The following is a 25,525-nucleotide window of genomic DNA, read 5'->3' on the forward strand; positions in this document are numbered from 1 at the left end:
GGTTTGTACACGATTTGCATTTTTTTTTCTTTTTTCGCTAAAGTTGCGAGCAACCGTATCTCTATCGGCGTTGCCACCCTAGCTTTGGAAAATGGAATGTGCTTGGCACTCTCGATATCGGCGTGCTCGGGAACAACAGCGCCGCTTATCGCAATCTTGCCGCTCCGCCCACCGGTCACTTGTTCCAATCTTTTTCCTCTTGCGATTGTAGGAGCGTACATTGTTTATAGTACTCATGCTGGTCATGGGTTATGAATGCGTTGTCCTTCAAACTTGCCTTCGAGATCGGCCGAGTGCACAATCCTAGTATGTGAACGCTCAAGAAGCGCGCTTTGATTGAATTTGACAGAACGAATACCACTGCTCTAAAACACCGGGTACAATCGAACATCAGCGTTGAAAAATGTTTTGCGCCGAACCTTCGTTGAAGACCTATATAGGCAAAGGATAATCCGAAAGTGTCAAAAGAAGGCGTATAGAAGTGGCACCAACGTTGGAATGATACTGCATTCCATTGATCTCCTTCGCTCGTGCTTTAGAGGAGTGTGCCTTATTTCTTGACAAATATAAATTAACATTAATTTGCGTGTTTGTCACGTGAAAACGAGTCGACAAAGGCTCTTTCGTGTCTTGTAGCACCGCACCAGCCAACTTCTAATGCACCGCGACATTTGAAACCCGCGGGTAATACTTCATTACCGCTTCCATATGCTGACACAGCAACCGGAGACAAAAAAAAAAGCTTCGACGAAAAAGCACCGCACTACAAAAGCTATAATAGAAGAAAAGGTGATGGGACACTGGCCGAGTCCGTCCTCAGCGCAGAAGTTGTTTAAAGCGTTCTCGTGCTTTTTAAGGATAACCGGGCTTAGAGGCAGACTTTAAACAGTGCCCTAATCTACATTTTTCTTTGTAATTTGTTTTTTTTTTCTAGCGTCTCTTTTCTATTCTCTTTCATTACCCTTTTCCCCTCTTCCCCAGCGCAGGGTAGCCAGCCGATCTATATAAGAACTGGCTAACTCCCCTGTCTTTCCGCCTGTTTATTCCTTCCTTCTTTCCCAATGCTACCTTTGCAAAGAGATCGCATCTCTCCTTCCAGGAAACACTACACCATTTGAGGAATAAGCGGGTATGGTTACTAAGTTCTCGCTCACATGTGCACTGAATGCGGCAGCGAGCACGAATGGAGTTCACGATACACAAATTACCACAAAAAAAGAGTCCGCAGCTGAATAACCAGATATTTCTTTCCTTGTTTGGCAATTTATCGCAGCCGCGCGTGCACAATCTCATAAGGTTGCTGCTGAAGATAAGATAGATTGACTAGCGCAAAAAGGCGAAACGCTTAAGAAGGAACACACACACACACACACAGCGCTGACTCACAACTGATTTATTACTTCGAACGGAGGGCCTTTTTGAAGGCCCGTATCGAAGCAACAGAAAGACAACATGATGAAAACAAAGCGATGAAAAATCACGTGACAACTGCTTGCCAAAAAGACAATGAACCAAAGGTACCAGCGCAGTCGAAAATTCTTAAACCACAAAGTACGCCCCCGATATATGAAAGAAGTTAAAGGGATAAGAAGGGAAAGGATAAGGAAAAGGAAAGAATTTAAAAGTATGCTACTGAAGCGCTCACGTTGAAGTGACCGTGACTTCAGCAAGAAGAACACATCATGAATCATAAAATAAAAGTAGAGCACAAAAGAGACGGGACATAGGAAGACAAGAACACGGGACGACCCACAGATGTTCGCTGTAGTGAGAGAAGTGGCACGTCAAGGCAGCTTCAAAAAATAAAAAAAATGAAGAGAACTCCTGCACGAGGAATACGACGACATCGTGCATTCAACAACCTCGAGTAACGATTAAGACACTGAAACTCAATGTATTACGCATACTTGCAGAGTCGTACAAGTTTTCTCCTTGTGAAAAGGAAAAAAAATCGGAAAAAGAAAAAAAGTGAAACGGGAACACGGCCACAGAGTGACGCACTTCGGTACCGCGTTTCCGGTCCTTAAGAACTTCCCTTTTCAGTTGTGGCGAGTATTCTTATGCTGCCGAAACACGTCCTGTGTAATTGCTAAGCACCCTTAATAGGCTAATGCGCGCGATCGTTAGAAACCTGTACGCGACTTCGAGTGCGCATGTGTATGACGGAAGTAATATTTAAAAGCCCGCGCGCCAACGGAAACGAGACCGCAAGGTCGCAGCCATGCGCGCCGTCGGCTCAAGAAACCCCGGACGGTGCAGGGACGATTCTTTACCTCGCTGTCGACCACCATAACCCTCCTCCCATGAACCGCAGGAACGTAAGCTGGCCATGTCTCTCGCCAGACACGCGCGGATGACGTTTACCCTCGCCGCTGTGGTCGCACTCCCAGACCCTCCTCCTCCTTGCAGTCACCCCGTTTGGCTTACAACGAAACCTTCCCCGGTCGCGAAACCACAGTCGCTCTCGAATCTATTATACGACACCTTACGCAAGATCTTCAGTCGATAGGCGGACTGCAACTTCACGGCCCACGCGTCTCTACTGCCCGAGGCACACGGAGAAAAGTTTCACGTCCCATCAATGACGTTCACGCAACACGAAACCGAAGGCTCAACCAACACCGTTTCAACCCTCCGCCCCCTTTCTCTGTGTGTGTGTGTAAGTGCGTGTGTGCGCAGCGAATGTGCTAAAGGCTTGCTGACGTATTCTTTGTCCTTTTGCTTAAGTTTTTTTTTTGTTCGTCTTCTCGTCGTGTCGTTCGGGGTGGCGAAGCGCATCCTAGAGGAGGAAGGCGACAGGGAAACCAGGCTGCTCGCGAGCGACGACTCGCAATAAACGAACTAAAATGGTCAAGGTGAACTGCAATGCCCCGCAACACGTGCAGGAGACGCCGAACAGCCCCTCCCCCCTCCTCCTCCTCCTCCTCCTCTCTATCTCTATATCTCAATACTCTTTCTCACATCGATCTGTTCGGTGGTCGCTGCAGAGCGTCTACTGCTACGTTCTCCACACAAACTAATAGACACGTACCCTCCCTCATTTCCTCTCGGTCATCGCAACCTGGTCGCGCCTTTCAGCCTCACTGCGGATGCCCTCTACCTCCTCCACGGCTTAGATGTCTCTCTATGCTTGTTATCGCTTTTCTTACGCCGTATTACGGCAGGAAGAAAGAGCACCGCTTTCCTTTTTCCTCGTACGCGGGGGGGGGGGGGGAGGTATTAAAATGAATCGCTGTTCCGGATCGGCGCTCAGAAAAAAGTTGGATACGACCGGCGACGAGGCGGCAAAAACGTAAGGTGAAAATGTCGGCGACTACGAACGGCGTGGTGGCTCTTGTGCTCTTCTTGGGGTGCGTTATCGGTAAGTAGCGAGGTGAAGTTCGCACTTGAATATCTGTACACTAGTATCTTAACGGTGCAAGAAGGACAGAAAGCGCTGGGTGTAACGATAATTGACCTGTGCACTTCCAGCCGACGATTTGGATCTAAAGACTATGTATAGCTCTGTGTGTTATGTGATTTATACTAAAGAAGAAGAATCCTTGAACATGGGGTGTCGCTGCAGCTACCGTTTCGACAACTGTACTTCTTTCTGTCAAGGCAGCAACTTGACGAAGGCAGCAACCTGCCTTGACGAAGACAATACCACTTGTCAAAATGTTCGCTCCAGCGACATCGCCTGCTCAAGGATTTTTCACCTCTTCAAGCTTCTGTCTTGCCCTGAGCTTCTGCCTTGTTAGGCATAATAGGTGGCAGGTATGTGAGTGTGCCTTAGTGTTCCTTATTTGAATGCGTTATTTATTGTTCAATCCCATTTTTTGAGCATTTATTTTTTATTGCTTACGAGCTATCTCGTATTAAAGATGTGTAAAGTGAATGAAAGATGGAGGGAAGATTCTCTACAAACTTAAGGAAAAACAAAAGTTATGACCGCTTATAACTTGTGGTTCCAAGCCTGAAGGAAGAGCGCAGCTGGGTGGCCTTCATTGTTTCTCTTTATTTATTTCTATCTTTCTACTTTCCCTCTGCTTGCTTTATCTATTTTACTATGTGCTTCTCTGTATTTCTTTCTTTCACCCTGTATCCATTTCTCTTTGTCAATCTTTCTATTCTTGTTTTTCTTTCTTTATTTCCTTTACTTCTCTCTCTCTCATTTTCTTTGTATTTCTTTCTTTCTTTCTTTCTTTCTTGCTCTCTGTTGTTTCTATCTATCTTTCGGCTGTTTCTATCTCTTTCTATGTCCTTCTGTGGCTTTTTATCTTTTCAGGTCTTTATACCTTTTAGTTCTGTCTATTTTTATATTCCTCTTTTTTTCTATCACTTTCGTTCTCTCTCTCTCTTTTTCTTTCTTTATGTGTCCATTTTTTTGCGTCTTTTTACCTTTTTATGGCTCACCGCCATCGCTTCGCAGACATTTCTTGGGCTAACTGTTGCCTTCTTCATTTTTAGTGAACCAGTGGTGAGTAGTGGGATTTGCGCAATTTCTGTGGCACATACCCATCGACGATGATGATAGTTTTCTGGTGACCACGGACATTTTCCGGCCTGCTATGACTGCTTCGCTGTTAAAAAGAAAAAGATGAAAAGGCGACGGCCGCGTCGCACATCTTCCTCACCTGATGCGTTAAGGTGATGCCCGAACTTATCTCTAAAACGGAGGCTGCAGTAAAAATGAATTGGGGCGGAACAGCCCGATCAACTTTGGGGCGATAGGAAATGCGCTATTCTTAATATGTTTCTAACGTACGTTGTTTGATGTATTCATACCGCGCAACAAAAGGAGCAGTCACGATATTCCGTGTGAAGCAAGGATGAGTTCCTATTTCCAAAGGACAATATTTCCTCCTTGTCGACACGCGGTCGTCAGACAGAACTAGGATAGCACGCCGATGTTATTATTGTTTAACATGTCTATTTCACATATTCTTCATGCAGCACTTATGCGTTACGGCCGCTGTTTTACTTGTTTATTGTAGCGCTCTTCACGCCATGACCATAATTCTAACATACAAACTTCGGTTACTCGCATTAAAACCATTCAACTGTATGTACAGTTTGGATCACACGTGTCGAGAGCGGTCGAAGGCGTGGATATGGACGCTGTTGCCGCCCGCAGCTACTAGCTCACATTAAGTACAATGTTCCATTTATGCTTGAATTATAGCACAAACACATGGCATGCGGTTGGGCTACGTTTGGTACCATTACGATGCATGTCTCTGCATATTTTTACACAAAAACGGCGGCTGAAGCGGCCGACGGGCAACTCCAGGCAAGTGTGATTTATACTGCGCAATGCTCGCATTTGCACGTCATATGCTGTGCCTCTTGTTTAATGTCAGGACCACATCTAAGCGTTTTCTTTTTTTTTTTTTGGAAGCGATACCGCGTTGAGGGTAAGGGTTGATGCAAGCGAACGGAGGTACTAGTGTGAGAACAAGAAATTATCTCAATAAATCGCAGAACGTAAGGCACGTTTGTATCTCTATCAGAAAATATACCATAGATATCTGTTCGAAAGCGCTTAGTCGCCGAAAAAAAATACACGTCGAAACAAGCTCGAAACATTAGGCTGCGCGAGAAATATTCATTGCACTTTTTGTTACGGCATAGACTATTGTTGGGACTTGGATTTGGTAAGCAGGACTGCTGGGACAGGCGTGCAATGTCACTATACAGTCGCGCTCAATATGACTTGAAAAACGGGAGCGCGTGGCCTCATGAGCGTGGCCATAAATGCGAGGGAAGCAGTGTCGCCGAGAACGGCGACACTGCTTCCCTCGCATTTATGGCCGGGTGGGGACGAGCCAGTGATGCTATTCACCACTGACCTACTTTACTTCGAGGTGCCGCTTTAACTTATGTACTTACTACCGTAATCATTGCCCCTACATACCCTAATATACCCGCCACCATTGAATAAAGTGCTAGCTGAAACGAGAAATAAGTCATTTTCATGTTTTATAAAGATATTGGACACATCACCTGAAATGCCAGGTGTAGGAGCCTGCTATAACGTTGTAGACCTCGGCAACATGATGTATGATGTGCACGTACTCTTAGCAGCGTGTCAGAATCATTAAAGGATTTATGGAAGACGGCTTACTATTCGGGAGCTAACCTTGCTGCAATAGCTGCATATGTAACCATGACAAAATTAAAGATCGTCATCTCTGTGATATATGGTTCTCTAAAATATATTGATTGAAACTTTCACTCGGGTAGCGAATGAAAAAACGCCAGGCCTGCGCGGAAGGCGCAGCGCAGTCACAGCGAAAGCTGGAAGAGTGGCATTTCTAGAGCCCGTTATAAACTCTTTTGTGACTACTAATACAAGTACATTAGCAACGTACCTACTACGCCACAAATCATAATTTTTGGGAAGTTGGGAAGCACCCACCCCGACATTATTCGTTATTCTGCGGAGAAGCGATGTATCATCTGTAAGGCATTATGTGCACTTTGTTGATGCGACGGTTGACGGGGATGAAGAATTATGGCTGAGCGCTTTGTAATGTGTTGGAATCTTTAAACGACCCACTAGTTACGTAATTCATATTGTGTGACGCCCGGTCATTATTTAACTGTCCCACCACGCTTTATAACACACGTTAAAGCGAGAAAGAGAGAGAGAGAGTGAGAATTAGCTTTATTGAGACCCTGAGGAAGTGAATCATGAGGGCCTTATGGGCTTCCTTGGCAACCAATAGAAGTGCATTTGCGAGGAACCCACTACGCTATAAATCATCACAATTTTTGTGAAATAGGGATGCAGCCACTACGCAATTTTTCGTCATTCTGCTGAGAACCGTGGTACTCGCTAAATGCCTGTAAGGCATTATGTGCACTTTGTTGATGCTGTGGCTGATGACGCTGAAGAATTACAGCAGAGGCCTTTGTAATGGGTTGGAAGCATTCAAAAACCCACTCGTTGCGCAATTCGCATTGTGTGACGCCCGGTTACAGAATTCGCGTTTGTGTGACGCCTGGCTGTTACTTTACTCTTCGACCACACTACAGTACATATGTTAATGTGGTTCTTTCCCGACATGTAGTCTGTATAGGGTCTTTTTGCAACGCAGTTTCAAGCAGCGGCATGGCTCCGAGGTAGCACACTGGGCTCACCCACAGAGGGCCCAGGTTCGAACCTCGTTCCACCCTGGAAGTTTTTTCTTATTTCCTTCTTTTTTCTTATTTCGTGCGATAGCGGTTCCAAAAACGGCCGTTGAAATGATCTCATAACAGCTTTCGCTGTAAAAACGTTCTTCGTCCATCCATGCAGGCTCCACCCATGCACAGCTGAAACCTCACTGCAAGATTGAACAACTCCGAGAATGTGGCTCGGACTACGTACCTTTCGTGACGAGGACGTACCTGCACGAGGCGAAAGATAAATTCGATGAGGCTTGCAAGTAAGTACGATATAGGCTCTAAGTACGATATAGGCTATAAGTTCGTGTTAAGCGTGACTTCTTCTCAACAGTCCACTGGCTTTATTCCACGACAGGAGCGTCTCGATGCATGTGTGTGAGTAACTTCTTGTGTTTGACATCTTGACCGAACAAAAAAGACGAAGATACCGCCCGTGTCGTCGTACCTCCTTCTGTCCTCGTCTTTTTTGTGCTGTCAGGATGTCAAACAGTAAGCATCAACTAGGCCAAACGCAAGTTCTCCCGTAACTTCTTGTGATCGATCGTTTTTAAGCGAAGCTGTGCGTAGCAAACTTCTGGCGGATCGCGTCTGTAGACAAAAGTCGCGTAGAACAATTTTCGGAGCCCCTAGACCCTCGCGCATAGTCACAGGTTCCCCTGGCCACCATCGATGTCATTTCACAAGCGTCGCGATAATAGGCGGCAGAACTTCCCACTAATGGTTGTGCCCCTTTATCTCGTGATGTAGAGCTCGCGCTAGCGCTGTTATCAGCCCTTGCCCTTCGGTCTCTCTATGGGACGGGCGCGTGTCGTTCACTCGGTTGAAGAAGAGCCGGGATTGAAGGAACGCCAAAGCGCGCAGAAACGGGAATGGGCGCGAACACCACGTGAAGCCGCTGCCGCAGGACGCGGAGCCGCGGTCGCTGGCTTCGTGGGCTTCCATCGCCATAATAGTGGAAGGACCCTGAATTTTAACAGCGAAACTGTGTCAGCTTGGCAAAACTCCGCGTAGGACGGCCACAATCTCGGGCAGGTATGCGGCACTGAAAGCGAGTACGTGCCAAGAATAGTCCTTTGACTCTTTTTTTGCGAGTTCTGGCTTGCCACGCATATGACTCTCTTTAAAGAGACACGTCAACTCCCTTTGCAGATCATTAGGCTCTCTTCGGAGAGTCGAGTGACCCACAAGGGAGTTCGCGTGTATCCTTAAAGGGACACTAAAGAGAAACAATGAATTGGTTTAGATTGATAAAGTGTGGTCGGAGAACTCTTGTGTAGTTTATTTCACCACCATAGGTTTAGTATTAGAGGAGAAAACCAAGTTCAAAGTTTCATTTTTAAATTCCGCGTCGAACTTTGTAATTCGTGACGTAAAAGACTTCAAAGGGCATGTAACGTGTTTTGGCGGCACTGGCTCGACGAAATTTCCACAAAATCGCTATGTCAAGTCTCTGGCCCCCTCAGAGGACAATACACTTCTATTTAACCAACTAGGAACTACGTAGGCCCAAGCAGGCGCCGTCAAAAATGTGTGACGTCACGGCAAATGGTGCGGGAATTCCAAGGTGGCGTCACCACCTGTATTTTCTTTTCGCGCGTTTTCTCGCTGATTAAACGTCTTCTCGCAGCAAGCATGGTGTTATTGGTATCGTGGAAGACTACTTTACTAATGCGAGAAAAATCGTTTTGCTCTTTAGTGTCCCTTTAAAGATAATCGTGTACGTGGAATGTCAGGATTCACCGAAATGAGTTACAGATAATCTTTTTTTTTCTTAGAGTGTAGGAGCTGCTTGGCTTAGAGTGTAGGAGCTGCCGCATTCAGTGCCTCAAGCATTTTCGCCTCCATCGAAATTTAGAGTACTATATGTACTCGGCTATGGGTTAGCGGTTAGCTGTCCTAACTGCCAGAGATTTAACCAATGAGTGTACCTTCAAAACACCAAATTTTTTTGGCGGACGACATACTACCTCGCTCTAACGCACCGTACCCATCTATGTAACCACCATATCTATGCTGGTTGCTGAGTCTGCTCTCTACACTGCTGCGCCGTAAAACAACTCATGTAAATATCCCCAGCGCTGCAAAGAGACCTTACAAAAGACCACGGTCCCTTTAATAAAGAAAGAATTTATGCTCGCTTTCTAAGGGCTTGTCGTTCGGTGAATCTGCTTGCTTGGCGTCTACACACTTAAGACATTACGGTCAAGCCATGTTGCCGTTTAGTCAAATAGCCATTGGGCGCGTAAAGTTAGCGCGTTCGGAACTCCAAAGGCGTACGCTCGAATGCGCTTGAGTGCCACGCCTTCGGAGCTTAGCTTTCACGGTGATTTCCGTCGACTGCTTTCGGGGGCGTGAACGCGTCACATGGCTAATGTTATGTTGCTTCTGCGCCCGCTATCACACTTCGCGGGCATTTTGAAGTAGCGTCGCTGGTAAACAAAGTGCTGCAGTTCTACATAAATGATGACGAGCTCGTGTAGCGACGCGCGGCAACGAAGGCAGCAGCAGTGGCAGCTTACGTACGTTAGGCAAGCTGTTCTTGATGTTCTCACAGGCACCCTGTCGCAGTATAACATGAGAACCTGCAGAAGTATGTACACATAACAACGGGAAGTCGCCTCCCTGCAACTATTCGGGAATAGGTTACGTACCTGTGTGTCTGACAAGTAGTGATCGAAAACGTCATTTTCGGTTCGAGCAACCTCAAACCGCGTCAACGCGCAAAGTTTGAGAACACGCCCGTCTACGGGGCGGTGGGAACGAGTGGAGAAGGAGAGCGGACTCCATCAGTAGAGAGAGTTGGGGACACGTCATTTTTCCGGAAGTTGTAGCAGGCGTCATCTCTCGTGCACCGTCTCAGCGTAGAGCGCGCTTCGTCTCCGGAAATTGGTTTTTGACCGTTAAGTTTAGAAGAACGCACTCCGCCAGCTAGAGTGCGCTCGAGCTCCTTAACTTAACGCGTTCAGTTTTTATTAAGGCCTGTTCCATGTGCAACTGCAAGTTGCCTTGTCGTAGATATATAGAATGCTAGTGACAGCCTTTTTACTGACATGCCTTTTGTTAGCCGCCTTATGTTACGTGTCCTTCTCCTCGTCTGGTCAGTTGTTTTCGCCGGCGCTGTTCTACTTGTGTACTATTACGTCGCGCGTACACAGATGCCCGCCACCAGCAAGGCACGCGTCGCTGCCGCATGCTATTCGCCGCGAGATCGGGCTACAGGTGGCAGCACCGCCACCGCGCTAGTGTGGATAGGCGGTTGTCGGCGCGTATACAAACACACACAACAGCACTTCGTTGTGAGCGATTTGACCCGATTTCCGGCAAGCAAAATGCGTTCACTGCAGCTTTCTGGTAATGTCTCCGCTCTTCATTCCCGAATTAATGCACGATGTGCGCCGAACGTTACTATTACTTGTGAGAGAAGCGCATTCTGCCAACGAACGGGTTGGTCACCTTCGGCAACAGTCGGCGTTTTCGCAATGGATGACGTTTTATTGTTTTTTTGTACATGTTTAGCTTCTGTTCTACCTACCACGCACTGCTGTAGTGCGACTGAATTAAGTATTTACTTCTTGTTCATCTGGATACCGCCCAACAAAAAGAAAGCCCATAATCCTCCACGATGAGTTCAAATAGCACTATGTGCACTGCGTGCTCAAATATTCATCCGCATTTCTTATTCAGTTCTCCATGAAATGTAGGACAGTTGATGGGTTTACTGAGGAAAGCCGGACAACGCTTTAGCGCTACGGAGACTAACACGCACACGCTTGTTCTTATTCCAGTAACAGTACACAAATGTAAATGTACAGCACGGAACTTTCTTCGATTGATCACTTGCACGACAGCAATGGAACAACGGCCCGGTTATTTCAACGGGATCTAAGTACGTTTTTTTCATGCGAATAATGTCCGCCGCCTTCCGTCAATCTACTATAACAGCGCAACACAAGCGCTCAGGATAATGTAAAGAAAACAAGAATTACTACGACATAAATGTAAAGTGCGCCGTTTCGAATAATTTTGACCATCAAGGCTCTTTAATGCGTATCTTAATCTAAGTACACGGGTGTCTTTGTATACATTCCGCTACAAGTTATAATTGCGCAAGGCAACTCAGTTTTGCGATTTCCGTCATTCCATTTTCTGTTCTGTTTAGGGGACAATTCAGACGTGACCTCACAGAAATATTTCTCTGCAGTGGGACGAGGACCGTACACAACTAAAACTCGTCGCGTAACCTATAAACGACAGTCCTGAAGTTATACAACTAACGACAACGCGCAAGCGCATAAGAGCCCTTTTTCTTTTTACCACCGAGCGGCTAATAGGCTACATTCACATGAGATTTAATACTTCTCATCTTTAGGACAACGCCAAGTGCACTTTGCAATGCGCTTGGACCACAGAGCGGCACCTACACTGATATGACTCTCGTGAACGGAGGGTACGACGACCACACACAGCACTCTGGAAAAGTGCACTCAGCGTCCTTATTACAGTACACATACAGCTGATCAAGGCGAAATGCTTCTTTACATAGTGTTAAACATACGTACGTGCGGTTAAAGTTGTACTAATGCAACAGAACAAACCGCCCTTTGAGGACCTGCATGGCGTACGCGCACGTGCAAACACAACGTGGCTAGCGGACGACGCATGGAGCAATCCACACTAGGCGTGGTTCGGCCAGAAGCCGCCAGGCGGCGACTCCGCTCGATCACGCGGCCAATAACCATTCGCGTAATGCTTTGTGGCAGCATGAAGCCCATAAACGTAAGCAGCGTAAGGATGACCGACGGAATAAATAAATAAATAAATAAATAAATAAATAAATAAATAAATAAATAAATAAATTTTCTCGCCATATTGTGACACGCAGGCTGGACAACAAGCAGATTGCCTGCACGCTGAAGTTCGTCGAGGAATGTCTGGAGGGTCTACCACGGGTATCCGCCCAGCTAGCCATCAAGGCCATGGAAGAGAGCTACGAGGCCACTTGCACGGAGGGCACCGACCAGAACAAACGTGAGCGAGTTTTCTCTCCCTCCAACAAACTCTTTCGAATAGCGAACCGAATGCTGCCCCGAATAATCTGCCCCGAACATTCCGCTCGGGGAAGGAAGAAAACAAAAGAACAAGTGAGCGCAGCCTTTGCGATGGGCGAAGAAGGGAAGAGGGTGTGGGGAGGGGGTCATACAACAAAGTTTACTTCAAAAGAAATCACGCTTACGTATATAAAGGTCAGCGACAATGCCACTCTGCAGTTGCTACTAAAGAATGCGAGTCAGTTGAAAATAATAGCAGAATACAACGACAAACAGTGCACTGTCTGACGCGCGCTGCTCACTTCTCACGTTTGATGCAGCAGAGATGAACAAATGATCTGCTACCCCCCCCCCCCCCTCAACTGCCGATGTCCTTACGGTGTGGGATGCTACCAACTCACGAAGTCCTCCATGCCAACTGTTGAATTGTAGTTAGAACGCTCACTGCGAGGTTACTGATGGAGTGAATCTTATCATTGATCCTAAGCATAAGTGCAATTATAATCGTGAATCACCATGTGAAAGAACCTCACACTCACGCCAGTTGAAAAAAAAAGGACATGAATGCGCGCCTGGCTTCGGGTATGCAAAGGAAAGGCTATTCAACGGCGGTACTGTCATCATTAGAAATGGAGCACCGTTAGTGGTTGCGAAGGAAACGGCCAGCCACCTCAATTTATCAGTTCATTGATCTTAACACAGAGGATGTTTAAAAAGAATTCTGGAGTGGAAGTCCTCACAATGCCTTAGGAAATGTGAGGCCAGCATTTCCCTGTACTTTGCCTAAAAACAGTCTTCTCGCGTGGTGCCCGATGAAAGATAAAGTAAACGGTAGGTTAACGAGGTTAATTAACTAGGTTAGTGCATACGAGCGTAACTGCTAGCTTAAATGTAAGATAAGACTTTGCTGTTTCCCGACAAAAGTAATTTTATCCGGATGAGTAAAACAAAAGACGAACGATTACTAGGCGATCCAGGTTTCTGGCCAACAACGTAACTCGTGATTCATTCTGCGCTTTACACCTTCGATCAATATCGCTGTCGCTGCGCGATCGTTAATAGTTCTAATCACAAGCTATCCGACAGTTTTCCTTATTTTCGCGGCTAGAGGCAGCCTTACCCATTTGGCACGAGCCATGGAAACGCGGTCAGGGCTGGTCACCGATGCGTTGCAAAATATACGGAGTTGGAAACACGCATCCGTTCACTCATTCTAGCGCCAGGCATGCCGCTATAGCCTTGGCTGGCAAACAAGCAAGTTGTACAAACAAGTCGAAGGACTAGAAGAAAGGACGTCTTCTAACTTGACGCGCTCACAGCGCAGTCGCCGAGAGATTCTCGCAGCGCGGAATACTTTAAACCAGAAGTTACGTCTCTTGTGGAGCCCAGCCATCGTCGGCAGGGGCGGCGGACTAGGCGGAACATACGATGACGATAACTCTGGTCGATCCCTTTCCTGTAAGATGCGTGATTGTCAGCTTTCATGACAGATAAGGTTTTGTGTAGTTTATTGTAGCAGTGCTTTTTTTTTCCTTCGAGGGGGTCGCTCCGGTTGTTCACTGCCTTCCTTTATGTTAAAGTATTTCATGCTTTTCCAATAAATCTTCACTTCTTATGCAGCGCCTGTGTCGTGCACATTATCGTAGATCAATGTCTTTTTTTGGCTGGCCACCATGACCTTGCTGCCTTTTTTTGATACACTCTCAACGGAAACGACAGGCTATCAGCTGTGACTTAAACAAACCCATTGTCCCTATGCTGGCTGCGAGCAGAGTAGCAGAGTACACTCTTTGCAAACGACCGCTTAAAACAACGCATATAAGGCGGAAAGCAGGTCAAATTTTCGACGCTTATAAATGGCTCTCTAAGCGGCCTACTTATACGGCTCTTTCATGCGGCCCTTCTTTATACGGCCTCTGGCTAAGCGGCTCTTTCTTATGCGGCCTAAATCTATGCGGCTCTTCCCTATGCGCGGCCATCTCGTTGCCAGAAGGCCGTTTAAAAGTGACCGCTTAAAGTAACGCATACCGTCGATGTGGTTAAGCGGTATTTCAGGTCAAATCTGTCCGGCTTATATACGGCTCAATATGCGGTCGAAATATATGCGGTACTTCTCGCAAATTTTTAGAAAAAAAAAAGAAATTCTTCTACGTTGTAGTTGATCGTGCAGTGTACCTCTTTTTTTTCTTTTGTTCTCTTCAGCCTTTCAACTCATGAATATGCATTTACACATCACAAGAACACTGCACAGAGAGTCAAAAACCACGTATCAACACACACACACTCCACCACGGGGATTTGAACCCAGGCCAACCGCGTGACAAGCAGACACTGTAACCACTACGCCACCGCACCACACGATCTGGGTGGACTTCCGCGGCTTTATATATGCACTTCACGTTATCTTGGACGATTTTACGATCGGCTACAACGCTATAATTTTGCATATATGAGAGGCATCGTTCGCGTATAATGCGCGTGTATACGTGTGCACGACCTTAAGCGAACCCTCGCGGGCAGTCACAGTCAGTTTGTGTGTGGAATTATGTTTCTCGTCCGACGGCTTGCGCATCCCGCACGGAGACAGAGGTGAACAATGAACGATGCGTTTCCGAGTGCATTTCCATTTGCCGGCATCATACAGCAGCCGAACGTGCCCTGATGTGCAACCAGCCGCCAAAGAAAAGTTTTCTGCGATGTTTGACGCAGTACAGGCGGTGGAAGTCAGCTGATCTCATCTCTACTTCGCGAAGTACAGTCTCCCACGTCCTTCGCGAGCATCGCGTTGATGTCGGTGCGTTTATACGGACAGTATTATGTAGAGGTTCATCTCAGAGAATCGGATTAAAACACACAATCGCTTATTCGCGCAACTGATGGGTTTGGTGTAGTGCAGCGCGTACGAGGCGACGGACCAGCTTTCAGAACGGGCGCGCTCATTTCTCTCTCGAGTGTAGCATAGGCGATGAAGAAACGTTGTTGTTGAGTCGAAAGAACAACGAGCCTTCGCAGAAAAAAAATGCAGTCTCCCGAGCTCGAGGCTGACGGCGCGGACGAGCGATGCCGTGGGATTGTCATGCTGGGGAGGACGGCGGTTCTGAGGTTGTTCGTTCTCGTGGTTCGTTCGTTGTTGACAGTTGGAAGTGATGCTCCCCTTGGCTTCCACAAACGATGAAACGTATAGTGCATGACTGGCGCGGAAAGAGCACGTATGAAATCGCTTGCATCACCCGTTAGAACATATGTTTCCTGCCAAGCGTCGCATCAAAAATAGCAATGCTTGAAATCGAATGAAGTCACAATATGATCCAGCTTTCAAGGATAAAACCATGCTATTTCTTCAAAAGTCAGAAGTGGCCTGAAGGATTCAGAAGGATCATGTGAACAATTATACTGAATGATGCAAAGATTAACTTGAAACATTCTAATATTTAATAGGTGCTGTTAAATCTAAATAATAACCCCAAATTAAATATGCACTTGTTTTGCACCTTGAAGCTTCATGAACGTTAAGCTCTATAACATGCCTCAGTTGACCACATATCAGCGCCGAACAGCGATCTGGTGGAGGCCCTGTGTTGGGAAACATAGCAGGTTGAAGGTTGTTTTCGTATCCCACCCATTGTCGACGAGTGAAAGTGATTCTTTCCTTGGCTACGAGGTGTGATCGGAGCGACAAGGGCCAGTATTACTTCACTCCACGTCATCCAGTCGAGTATGCTTTGAGCTTAACAACGCGTAAACGTATAAACTAGCAGAATGCTAGAAGTGGCTGAACTCGGGCAGTAATCTTGACTTCTAGGAATAAATGTTCACCTGTCTTAAAAATGTGCAGTCAGTAGCATCCTGCTTGATTCGGATCATGGGACACGACATGCAAACGCAAAATACTAAATAGTAGATATAGAGGAACAATTCTTTTACTCAGTAGGTGTCATAATTGCAAATAACAGCTGCAAATAAAAAGCACGCTTTCACACTAATAGCACACCCATAAATGTTGAGCTTTACGTGTCCCAGTCAACCTCCCTCATGTTCAATACCCGGGGCGTAGCCAGAAATTTTTTTCAGGGTGGGGGGGAGTCATCCATGCTTTATGTATGTTTGTGCATGCGTTTGCATGTCTGTGTGTATATATACACAAGCAAAATTGAAAATTTTTTTTTTTGGGGGGGGGGGTTGAACGCCCTCCAATGCCCCCCCCCCTCCCCCCTGGCTACGCCCCTGTTCCATACCATGTAGCTTTACGTGCACCTTTATTTAAATATAAGCTGTCATGCAACATCCTTAGCTTTGGCTGGTACAGCAGCTAATACAAACTGTGCTTGAGAATCCAAGATTTATTGCCAGTACCAACACTAGCTATACACATTAACATTCTGTAGTAGTTCAAGCGCAAGTGTTGCAGCTTTTTTTTTCAGAATTAGCAGCTCATATAGCGCTCACATAAGCATGCAGACATACACGTCTAAATGTGCAGCTATTATTCTTTTTACGAAGAACTGCGTGAAATAAACTGGCACAAGGAGACGCACGGACAAGCGTCTTCCTTGTGCCAGTTTATTTCGCGCAGTTCTTTGTAGTCATGGATTACCAACTTGCCCAGCGATCAATTCTTCAATATTATCCTTTACGTGCAGCCCCCTTTACGTGCAGTTACCACGGCACACCATCTGTCAGACATTGTGCCACATAAAGGGTATTTGCATATAGTACAAGATTTGTCCTTCACTAAATGTTGAGACCTGAAATGTATTTGTTATTTTTCTGGTACCATTTCAAAACATGACCTTTCCCTTGCAGTGTTGAGACATATATTTGCAATAAGTTAGTCAGGCATCGAGTCCAAATCCATCACTGTGCCAGCCTGGCACTTAATTATGTATGCATGGGTCCCTTATTTCCATTCTCTGCTTCAAGCCCTTCCCTTCACCCATTACTGTAGAACTGTGGCATTTAGGTGTTCCATCTGGCACCGCTAATTGTTGTTACATTTTGTGCCATTTCTTCGAGTACCCATGCCAGTATTTAGTGCACTAAGTGAATGAAGGAACATGTTATGCTGCTGCGCAGCTGCATACTGAGCAGAACAATGAAATGAATTAGAGCCATGAGAGAAAATATAGAGAATATTGTCACGCTACAACGCAAACACAAGACAGTGAGAAGTTCTACAAGAGTAGGAGGACAGCTTGTTGACACAAAAAAAAAATAGCAGGCACAAACATGTCTAGCAAGGCTGAAACTTGGGCTAGTTGGTTGTCCTTCATGATGAACCAGCAGCACAACCACACACAGAGGAAAGGTACACGAAACACAGCACTGTGTTATGTGCCTTCTTTCCTATGTCCGTGTGTGGTTGCACTGCCGGTTCATCATGGACAAACATGATGTCTTCGGCAAAATCCCAAAGACCCACTAGACATTGATGTTCATTGATGTCCCCATTGTCTTTCTCACCTGCAGAGCACACGCATCACTACATATACAATAGGATGCATTGCAAGGGTTCTTCACCTATATGCTCTCTTGTTGGAGTAATAGGGCATTGTGTGAACAAAATAACGAAGGTAAAAATAAAATCACCCTAAAATACATGCCATATTCTTTATTGCTCAATTTTCAACCTCCACGTGTTCCACTTCAGCACCTGTGCACATAATGGCCCCCTAAAGGATCTCGGCAGTAGTTTCTCTGAAGTGGTTTTCAAAGCTGCTCTTGGATTAGATTAAGCTAATTGAATCTCATGAACTTATCCTTTCAAAACAAATAAGGGGGCAGTCCACTTGTTATTTTCTAGCCAGCTACCTTAGCAATTTGGCTTTGAACGTGTGCACTTTCCTTGCAATTGTGTCCCAAACAATATTAACTACAAGACACATCATTCTACACTCATAAAAGAAAAGGTAGTGCTACTTACTAACTTTGAGGTAGTAAATTGCTGTCACAACATTCACTACCTAAGTAGTAACTGCAGGTAGTAAACGGCAAGGTAGTAAAGTTACTACCATGTCATTTACTACCTGCAGCTATTACATACCAAAGGTAGTAACATAAAGTTAGTAAATTTACTACCATGACAGTTACTAGTTCCTGTTACTACTTATTGGAAGGTAGTAAGCTAAGCTAGTAACATTACTACCACGACGGTTATTACTTAGTTACTAAATGCAGGAAAATAGTATTTGTAAGTTAGCAAATTTCCACCGTGCATGTTAGCTATTTGCAGCAACTATTGATGAAAATTTGCTACATCATTTGATAACGTCAGTCAACTTCATGAACTAGAAAAATTGCATCTTACTTAACACAAGGAGCATGCATCAGCTAATCTCACAGAAAAAAAAATTAATGTATTTCAATAAAGAGACTAATGTCTTTAGACATCAGAATCATTGCCCCGCCACGGTGGTCTAGTGGTTATGGCGCTCGACTCCTGACCCGAAGGTTGCGGGATCGAATCCCGCCCGCGGCGGCTGCATTTTCGATGGAGGCGAAAATGTTTGAGGCCCGTGTACTTAGATTTAGGTGCACGTTAATGAACCCCAGGTGGTCAAAATTTCCGGAGCCCTCCACTACGGCGTCTCTCATAATCATAGCGTGGTTTTGGGACGTTAAACCCCAGATATTATTATTATTATCAGAATCATTAGACTGTCTTTTGCCAGTCTAATGCGCTTTCTCATGCACACCTAATGAGGGTCTACAAGGAATTGGCTGCTGTTAGTGTGTAGAATTCTGATGTATGAGTTTCAGCGTATTGCAGCCTTATGCCTGCAACAGCATGTTTGCTGCACACAGGTCAATAAATCTTTTTGTGGTTAACAATACGAAAGTGTGTAGGCTTTAGAGGATTGTAACAAAAATATCAGCAGAACATTTCCAGCAATGACTATATCAACAGCGTTCTTTACATGTAAGAGTATTTTGAAGCCAATAAGTAATCTTGTAGGCCTATGATGCAGGCATTTGGAAACAAGCTCTACATTGTCATTTATTTAGTTTCAATGGGACAATAAATGGGGCTAGTTGATTCAATTCCCATGAAAGTGCAGTTTTATAATCACAAACAAACCAATAAGATGATACGAGAAGTTTCCAGGAGTAAGTGCTTTTTTATTTAATTTCTCGACGCGGCACTGACGATAGGCTCTCCTGTGCTGCACTGTTGTGGTGGTACAGTTGCTGTATTTGAAACCTGCAAGAGAGAGTGTGAAAATGTAGTTTGGCATTGAAGCGAACAGCTTAGCGCAACACATCAACAGATGCTGCAATTTATGATTGATGACTTTCTGTTTCGAAATAGTGATATCATTTTTACCATTTTACTTGAATAATCCACGTGTATTCAATGCCCAACCCCATAGCCTTGGCTTAATACTGCTTTGATCAAAAACATAAGAAAACAAACCGCTATACAGCACTTCTGAGGGCTGTGGTGTCATAGATAGGCCAGCTATCATATGCAGGCCAATTAGCTCGGTCAGCTTCTTTGATGTAACGTTGCATAACAGCATCCTTTCGCTACTCAAATGGTACTCCATGCATGACTCCTGGATGACTCCAGGAATAGGCTATTCTGCCATGAGAAACGCCCTCATCCGATCATGCCCTCAGTGGACGGAAACAAGTTTTACGATTCAAGTGGAACGCTCGAGGAGCACGGGGTTCCCTAGTGCTCTTTTGAGCTCCCTAGCTGAAAAGATGCTCGTCACTCTTAGAACGACCAGAAATAACAGCCAAACAAGCACACTCGCTCTCCCTTGGCTGACGTTCCCTACATTCACGGTTTCTCTCATAGGTTGAAGAAGACTGCAGGCAGAGTAGGCATAAGGGTTTTGTGCTCCATCCCAAACCATCTGGCCTCCCTATGCACGCTAGTTAACAGGGATGAAACAGTATCCTTTTGCTGTGACAAGAAGCACAGAAATCATTTCATTGAATGCGTGAAGAACGTCATTTATGACATTCCATTATCATGCAGAAAATCATATGTAGGACAAACCGGACGATGCATAAATTACAAAATGGGTGAACATGCCAAATCTTTAAAAGCAACAACAGGCAGGAACCTGGCATTGTACATCATGCGGCTGCTCCCCATTGCTTGACAATGTGCAAGTTCTCATGAAATATCGGGAGTAATGTGCTCACAAAATTTGTGAGGCGCACATAATTCACAAAAGGGGAGCAGCTTGCGTTAGCGCGCTATCACTAGCACTATTTGACGAAGAAATTAGCTGCCATGAGCCTCAATTGTGATCACTAAGCTTGTTGTCACATGTTTTGTGTTCTTGTTTTGTTTTCTGTTTTATTGTTAGTGGTTGCAGTTTTCTAGCCTTGCTGTCACTTGCTTAAAAACCTTTTTTTTTCCAGACCCTGGTTCTTCGTTTTTGTTGATTTATGAATGTCAGACTTTTAGCGGTTTTAATCAGTTTGGTATCGACCACCATGTCATTGTTCTTTTTTGCCATTTTTTGCTTGTGTTTATGTTTTAATGAAATCGGCTTCTGCCGCATCTTGTAAACCCTATCCAAAAAAAAGCCGGGCGGCCGAGTCACTTGATAGCATTTGTGCCATTTTTCGATTTTTGCTCGCCTGCCTACAGATTCTCAGACTTTCCAATAAGGAAATCAGTTGATAGTCAGCTCTGTGCCCTGTATGTTCTTCGTCCCGTTGTCTGCGCTCTTTTGCCACAAAGAAGAATCCACATTCAAGTGCGTTGTTACTTGTTAAACATCTTGACAGGATAGCACAGCTACTCAAGAAAAGAGCACATAGCAGTGCTGAACTCACGACTAACTTTTCTAGAAATCACGCAGATACTTAAGATATCACCTGAACCCAAGTGTTTTCACAGAGATAACATCATTTACAATGGTCGATTCCACGAAAGATAAAAAAAGGTGTATACTTGATGTTTCCGATTTTCCTGATAATTTTGTATGTTGTGCACATATGACTGCACAGCACGAAATCGCAATTTGTTTTCACATAAAAATTTTTTTCAACACAGGAAAATTCGACGAGCGTCGCCGGTTGACGACGACCATCTTACGAAGAGTGCGTTTTCGTAAATTCGCAACCATGCTGGCAGCTACTGAAGCTATACATTACAAATATATTTCTATTTAGCATAAGTAGAAGTGAAGAAGAAATAGCTCTTATAATTTGATGGAATTCTGAGCAAATTATGCATTTTTAAAAATTCACGACAAACGCTGCGTTAGTGAAAATTTGTCAAATTTGGGACGCTATGGTTACTTCTGTGAACATCTTAGTTTGTTCATATTTGCTGTATGAATAGGCCTTTATGTGAATAATGAACCTCTGCATTTGTATTTCTCTAATAATTTTCAAAGTAGTAAATTTTCATGTATTATTTGTATGGTCGCCCATTTGATGTCGTCACCGATCATCATGCACTATGCTGGCTGTCATCATTGAAGGATCCCTCGGGCCGTCTCGCCCGCTGGGCACTTTGCCTGCAAGACTACGACATCCGCGTGCTGTACCGCAACGGACGCCAGCATGCTGATGCCGACGCCCTCTCGCGCTCCCCCTTGCCTGACGCCAATGCCTCCTGCTCAGTATCTCACATTGCTGTTTCTTCCATCGACGTTCACACCATCACTACCGAGCAGCGCAAGGATAAATGGATCACCTCGCTGATAGACTTGCTCACTGATCCGTCGGCAACACCAACCACTCGCCCGTTGCGTCGTCAAGCCCAAAATTTCGCCATTCGTGACAACCTACTGCACCGACGCAATTACAACGCCAACGGCCGCCAGTGGCTACTTGTGATACCCCGAAGTCTGCGTGCTGAAATATGCGAGTCCTTCCACTCTGATCCGCAATGCGCGCACTCTGGGGTATCCAAAACCTACCACCGCATTCGACAACGATACTTCTGGCGAGGGATGTACCGTTACGTGCAGAAGTTCGTCCGCTCCTGCCTCGATTGCCAACACCGAAAACCTTCAACGCACGTGTCACCAGTCGGTCTACAACCATTACCTTGCCCTAACCATCCGTTAGGGATATCCTTAGGGAACTCCCCTGACACAAGCAGGATATCCTGCTTGTGTCAGGGGAGTTCTTTGGAAATTAAGGCTAGTCCACAAGTAATAGGAACAGAAATTTTACTGCGTTAGCGAGCTACAGTGGCATAGGCAGAAATTCATTTCGGGGAAGAGGGCGAGTGGGGGCATGGGCCCGGTCTGCTACCCCCTCGCTACGCCACTGTCCAAGCAGTGTCAGACAATGCACCTTTCTACCATTATTGAGTGGGAGAAACTAAGAGGCAGCAATGGCTTGTTTCCCATCAGTTCGTATAACTAGCTCATGCACTTTTTATGCAAATGAAATTGTACATTCAGGAACCTGATATGGTACAATCCTTGCCCGGATGCTCGTGGGTAAGCACCAGTGGGTGTTAGTAATCATGTGCCAGTGTTAATATGTTAGTGGCTTCAGATTCGAAGGAACCTTTGTGGTATTTAATAAAGAAAGACGCAGTGATCCTCATATCTAAAACATTTAAAAACTTATGTGCTTGCATATTGTACTAAATAATCATGTTCCTATTTCTTGTGGACGAGGCGTGATTTCAAGAACTCGCTGGATGCAAGCAGGATATCCTGCTCCCCTTGCTGTATTGGCTGCAGAAGCCCTACTAAACAAACACCTTCCAGCTGCCAGGCCAAAGAAATGGCTAATCGTGATGGCCAAAATATGTTTGCCACTATGTCATACCTGCACGGGATATCCGACAATATAAGAACGGTTGGTGGTCGGGCAATCATCAGCATAGTGTTCACGGCCTCAAATAAGCGTGCTAAACTATGAAAAGGTTGCAACCCAGACACTCACTTGGCTGCAATAGGAATCACAGGACACATTATGTGCTCTGCAAAGAAGGCATCGTTTATCAGATGATGGGATAAGCATTATGTGGGGCAAATGGGGCAGTGTATCAAAGAAAGGCTCAGGGAAGACTGAAACATAAAGAAAGGCAGTGATGACTGGTTAGCTGAACACTGGAGCATGTGTGGTTGCTTCCCACTTTTTGATGAGAGTTTCATCGTGCGTATGCACAGCAACGAAACTACTACATTAAAATTGAGTCGGCAACTATTAATAATCTTGGCTGAGATTGCATTAGTGTGCCTTCACTATCTTTAACAAAGAAATAATTATTTTTCTTCGATGGTGCTGTGCCTGCGCACGCCCAATTTTTTTTTCATGGCAGCACCACACAGTTTCACCACAGTTTCATGGCAGCACAAACATCACAGATGTTCGATGGAAGATGAAGGAGGCTTGAAGAGACGAAAAAATCTTCAAACGGTATGTCAATGCAGCCAACTCTTGTACGAGTAGACTTGCCTTCATCAAGATGGCAACATCAAGAATTAACAGTTGCTCCCTTTATGAAGACAACTCCAAGTTTCAAAACGTTGGCTCTGGCGACATCCCATGTTCAAAGATTACAAGCTCAACAACACAAACTATTCGACGTTCCATGTTCAAGGAATGCAAACTAAATAATATGCATTGCACTGAAGTGCAGAAGGTACATTTCTCACTCCTAAGCTAAAGGCCAGTATATGCTGTATATCAATAGACCTTATGCAAAATTGCTGCCATCTGTTGGAGGTTTGACGAAGCTAACGATTCGGCGCCATGTTGGAGGCTTGTGCCCGAATTCTATTGCTGTCGCCGCTATCATTTCTTGCTTGTATCCGCTTTGGTAGTCGGCAATCAGGGCATAAAAATGTCAGGCGGGCCTGTACACGTTACCGGCATTTCCTAGTTTTACGTTGACGGTTATTACGTGTAAAGAACCGCCTCACAGCGAGAAGAAGGTGCAAGTTTGACACTGCTAGTCACGTGCAGGCCTGACCGTCGCCGATAATGAAGCTCTGCGCTAGGTTACAATTGGCCTGTCTGTTTTCAGTGTAGCGAATAAAGCGTTGTAGCTATCTGAATATCATGCTTGTATAAGTAGGATGGTTGGGAAGAGGCTTTATTTAGCGCGGCTAGGCGCAGCGATGACGGTAAGAAAGTGCAGTTGACCCAATTGAAAGCATATTCATGAGGGACAGCCTATGTCGAGCCGACGTAGTGTCCATCTAATTTTAAATAAACGTTGTCCTCTTTTATCTTTGAAATATATTATTTCACTGTTGTAGTCATCCGACCTATGTTATGTACAGAATTACCGTGCGATTAAAATGCAGAAAATGCGCATCTCATGCACGTGGAAAGTGAACATGAAAAGTGTAGTGTCTCCTAGAAGTAGATGCCGATCAGCTGGTATTTATTGAATATCCTTCCGATATGTGATCCTATATAACAGGAAACGCCAAGAATATTCGTGTTCACATTGTCGCTTTAGGGGCCTACTGGTGCTTTACAATTTAAACCCGTTGCGGCAAGGCAGTTTTGCTTCGCCGACTGAAACCGCCTCAAGCGCGTAACCAGCGGTAGCGCACCCACGGTAGAATGTAGCACATTTCCCGGAACAGCATTTTATTTAGTTTCATAAGAAAAGTACCAGCGCACTTGAAGCACCTGTTAACATTTCATAGCAAACTGGAGTGTACAGAGGATTCTTCCGAAGGGGGGATCAGCTTTGGGAGAACCTGATTTTGCTCTTCCTGGGTATAAGTTAAACAAAAAAAAGTAAGGGTGGGGGCGGTCAGGACATCCGGGCAACCCGTCTGAACCTGGCAGTGATACCACATGAAATGCTTGAAAAATACGCATAGTGAAGAAATACGCACGCAAAGCATCCACCAGACGCTACCTTGTTAAACTCCACCATCGAAAACAAACTACAAACAACACGCTCCAGCACAATCGGTCCGTCCGCTGCAAATCAATGACGCGACACGAGCTATCTGTCTAACATGTAATTGTTATCGCAATTTAATAAACAAGCTAATATCAACAGCAGCGCAGGCATGCGCGAGTAGCCGCGATGCAGCTTTGAAGCTCGTACCACGAAGCGGGGTTGTGCCTGCAGCAAGCACACGGTGCGAAAACTTTCTTGTTCTGGCATGACATGAAAGATGTTTCTCTGATGAGTGCCGATGCTGTCACATACCACATATATTAACGGCGAACGGAAACACGGCGTTAGTCGTAAGCAGTACCCGAAGCACGGAACGATCTGCTGATTCTCGTCGGCCACGAGGAAATGTACTAACATAGAGGCTTGGTTCCGCAAACCTTCTTTCAGCATCCCCAATTTTCTCATCTCAGCAACACAGCCTCGAAAATATGTTGGCATTTTCGTTCTTATCAGCCGCCACACG

The 25,525-nt window shown here is 45.3% G+C and overlaps 1 protein-coding gene across 1 annotated transcript in view; it reads left to right on the top strand.

Moving 5' to 3' along the window:
- The first annotated feature begins 3,213 nt into the window (after positions 1-3,213).
- Positions 3,214-25,525, top strand: part of LOC119373480 (uncharacterized) — a 48,899-nt gene continuing 26,587 nt past the window's right edge. The window contains exons 1-3 of the mRNA XM_037643515.2: positions 3,214-3,361; positions 7,283-7,412; positions 12,035-12,180. Of these exons, the coding sequence (XP_037499443.1) occupies positions 3,304-3,361; positions 7,283-7,412; positions 12,035-12,180 (334 nt within the window). The 5' untranslated portion in view covers positions 3,214-3,303. The remainder of the gene's footprint in view (positions 3,362-7,282; positions 7,413-12,034; positions 12,181-25,525) is intronic.

This window comes from Rhipicephalus sanguineus, chromosome 11 (genome assembly GCF_013339695.2).
Source record: "Rhipicephalus sanguineus isolate Rsan-2018 chromosome 11, BIME_Rsan_1.4, whole genome shotgun sequence".
NCBI lineage: Eukaryota > Metazoa > Arthropoda > Arachnida > Ixodida > Ixodidae > Rhipicephalus > Rhipicephalus sanguineus.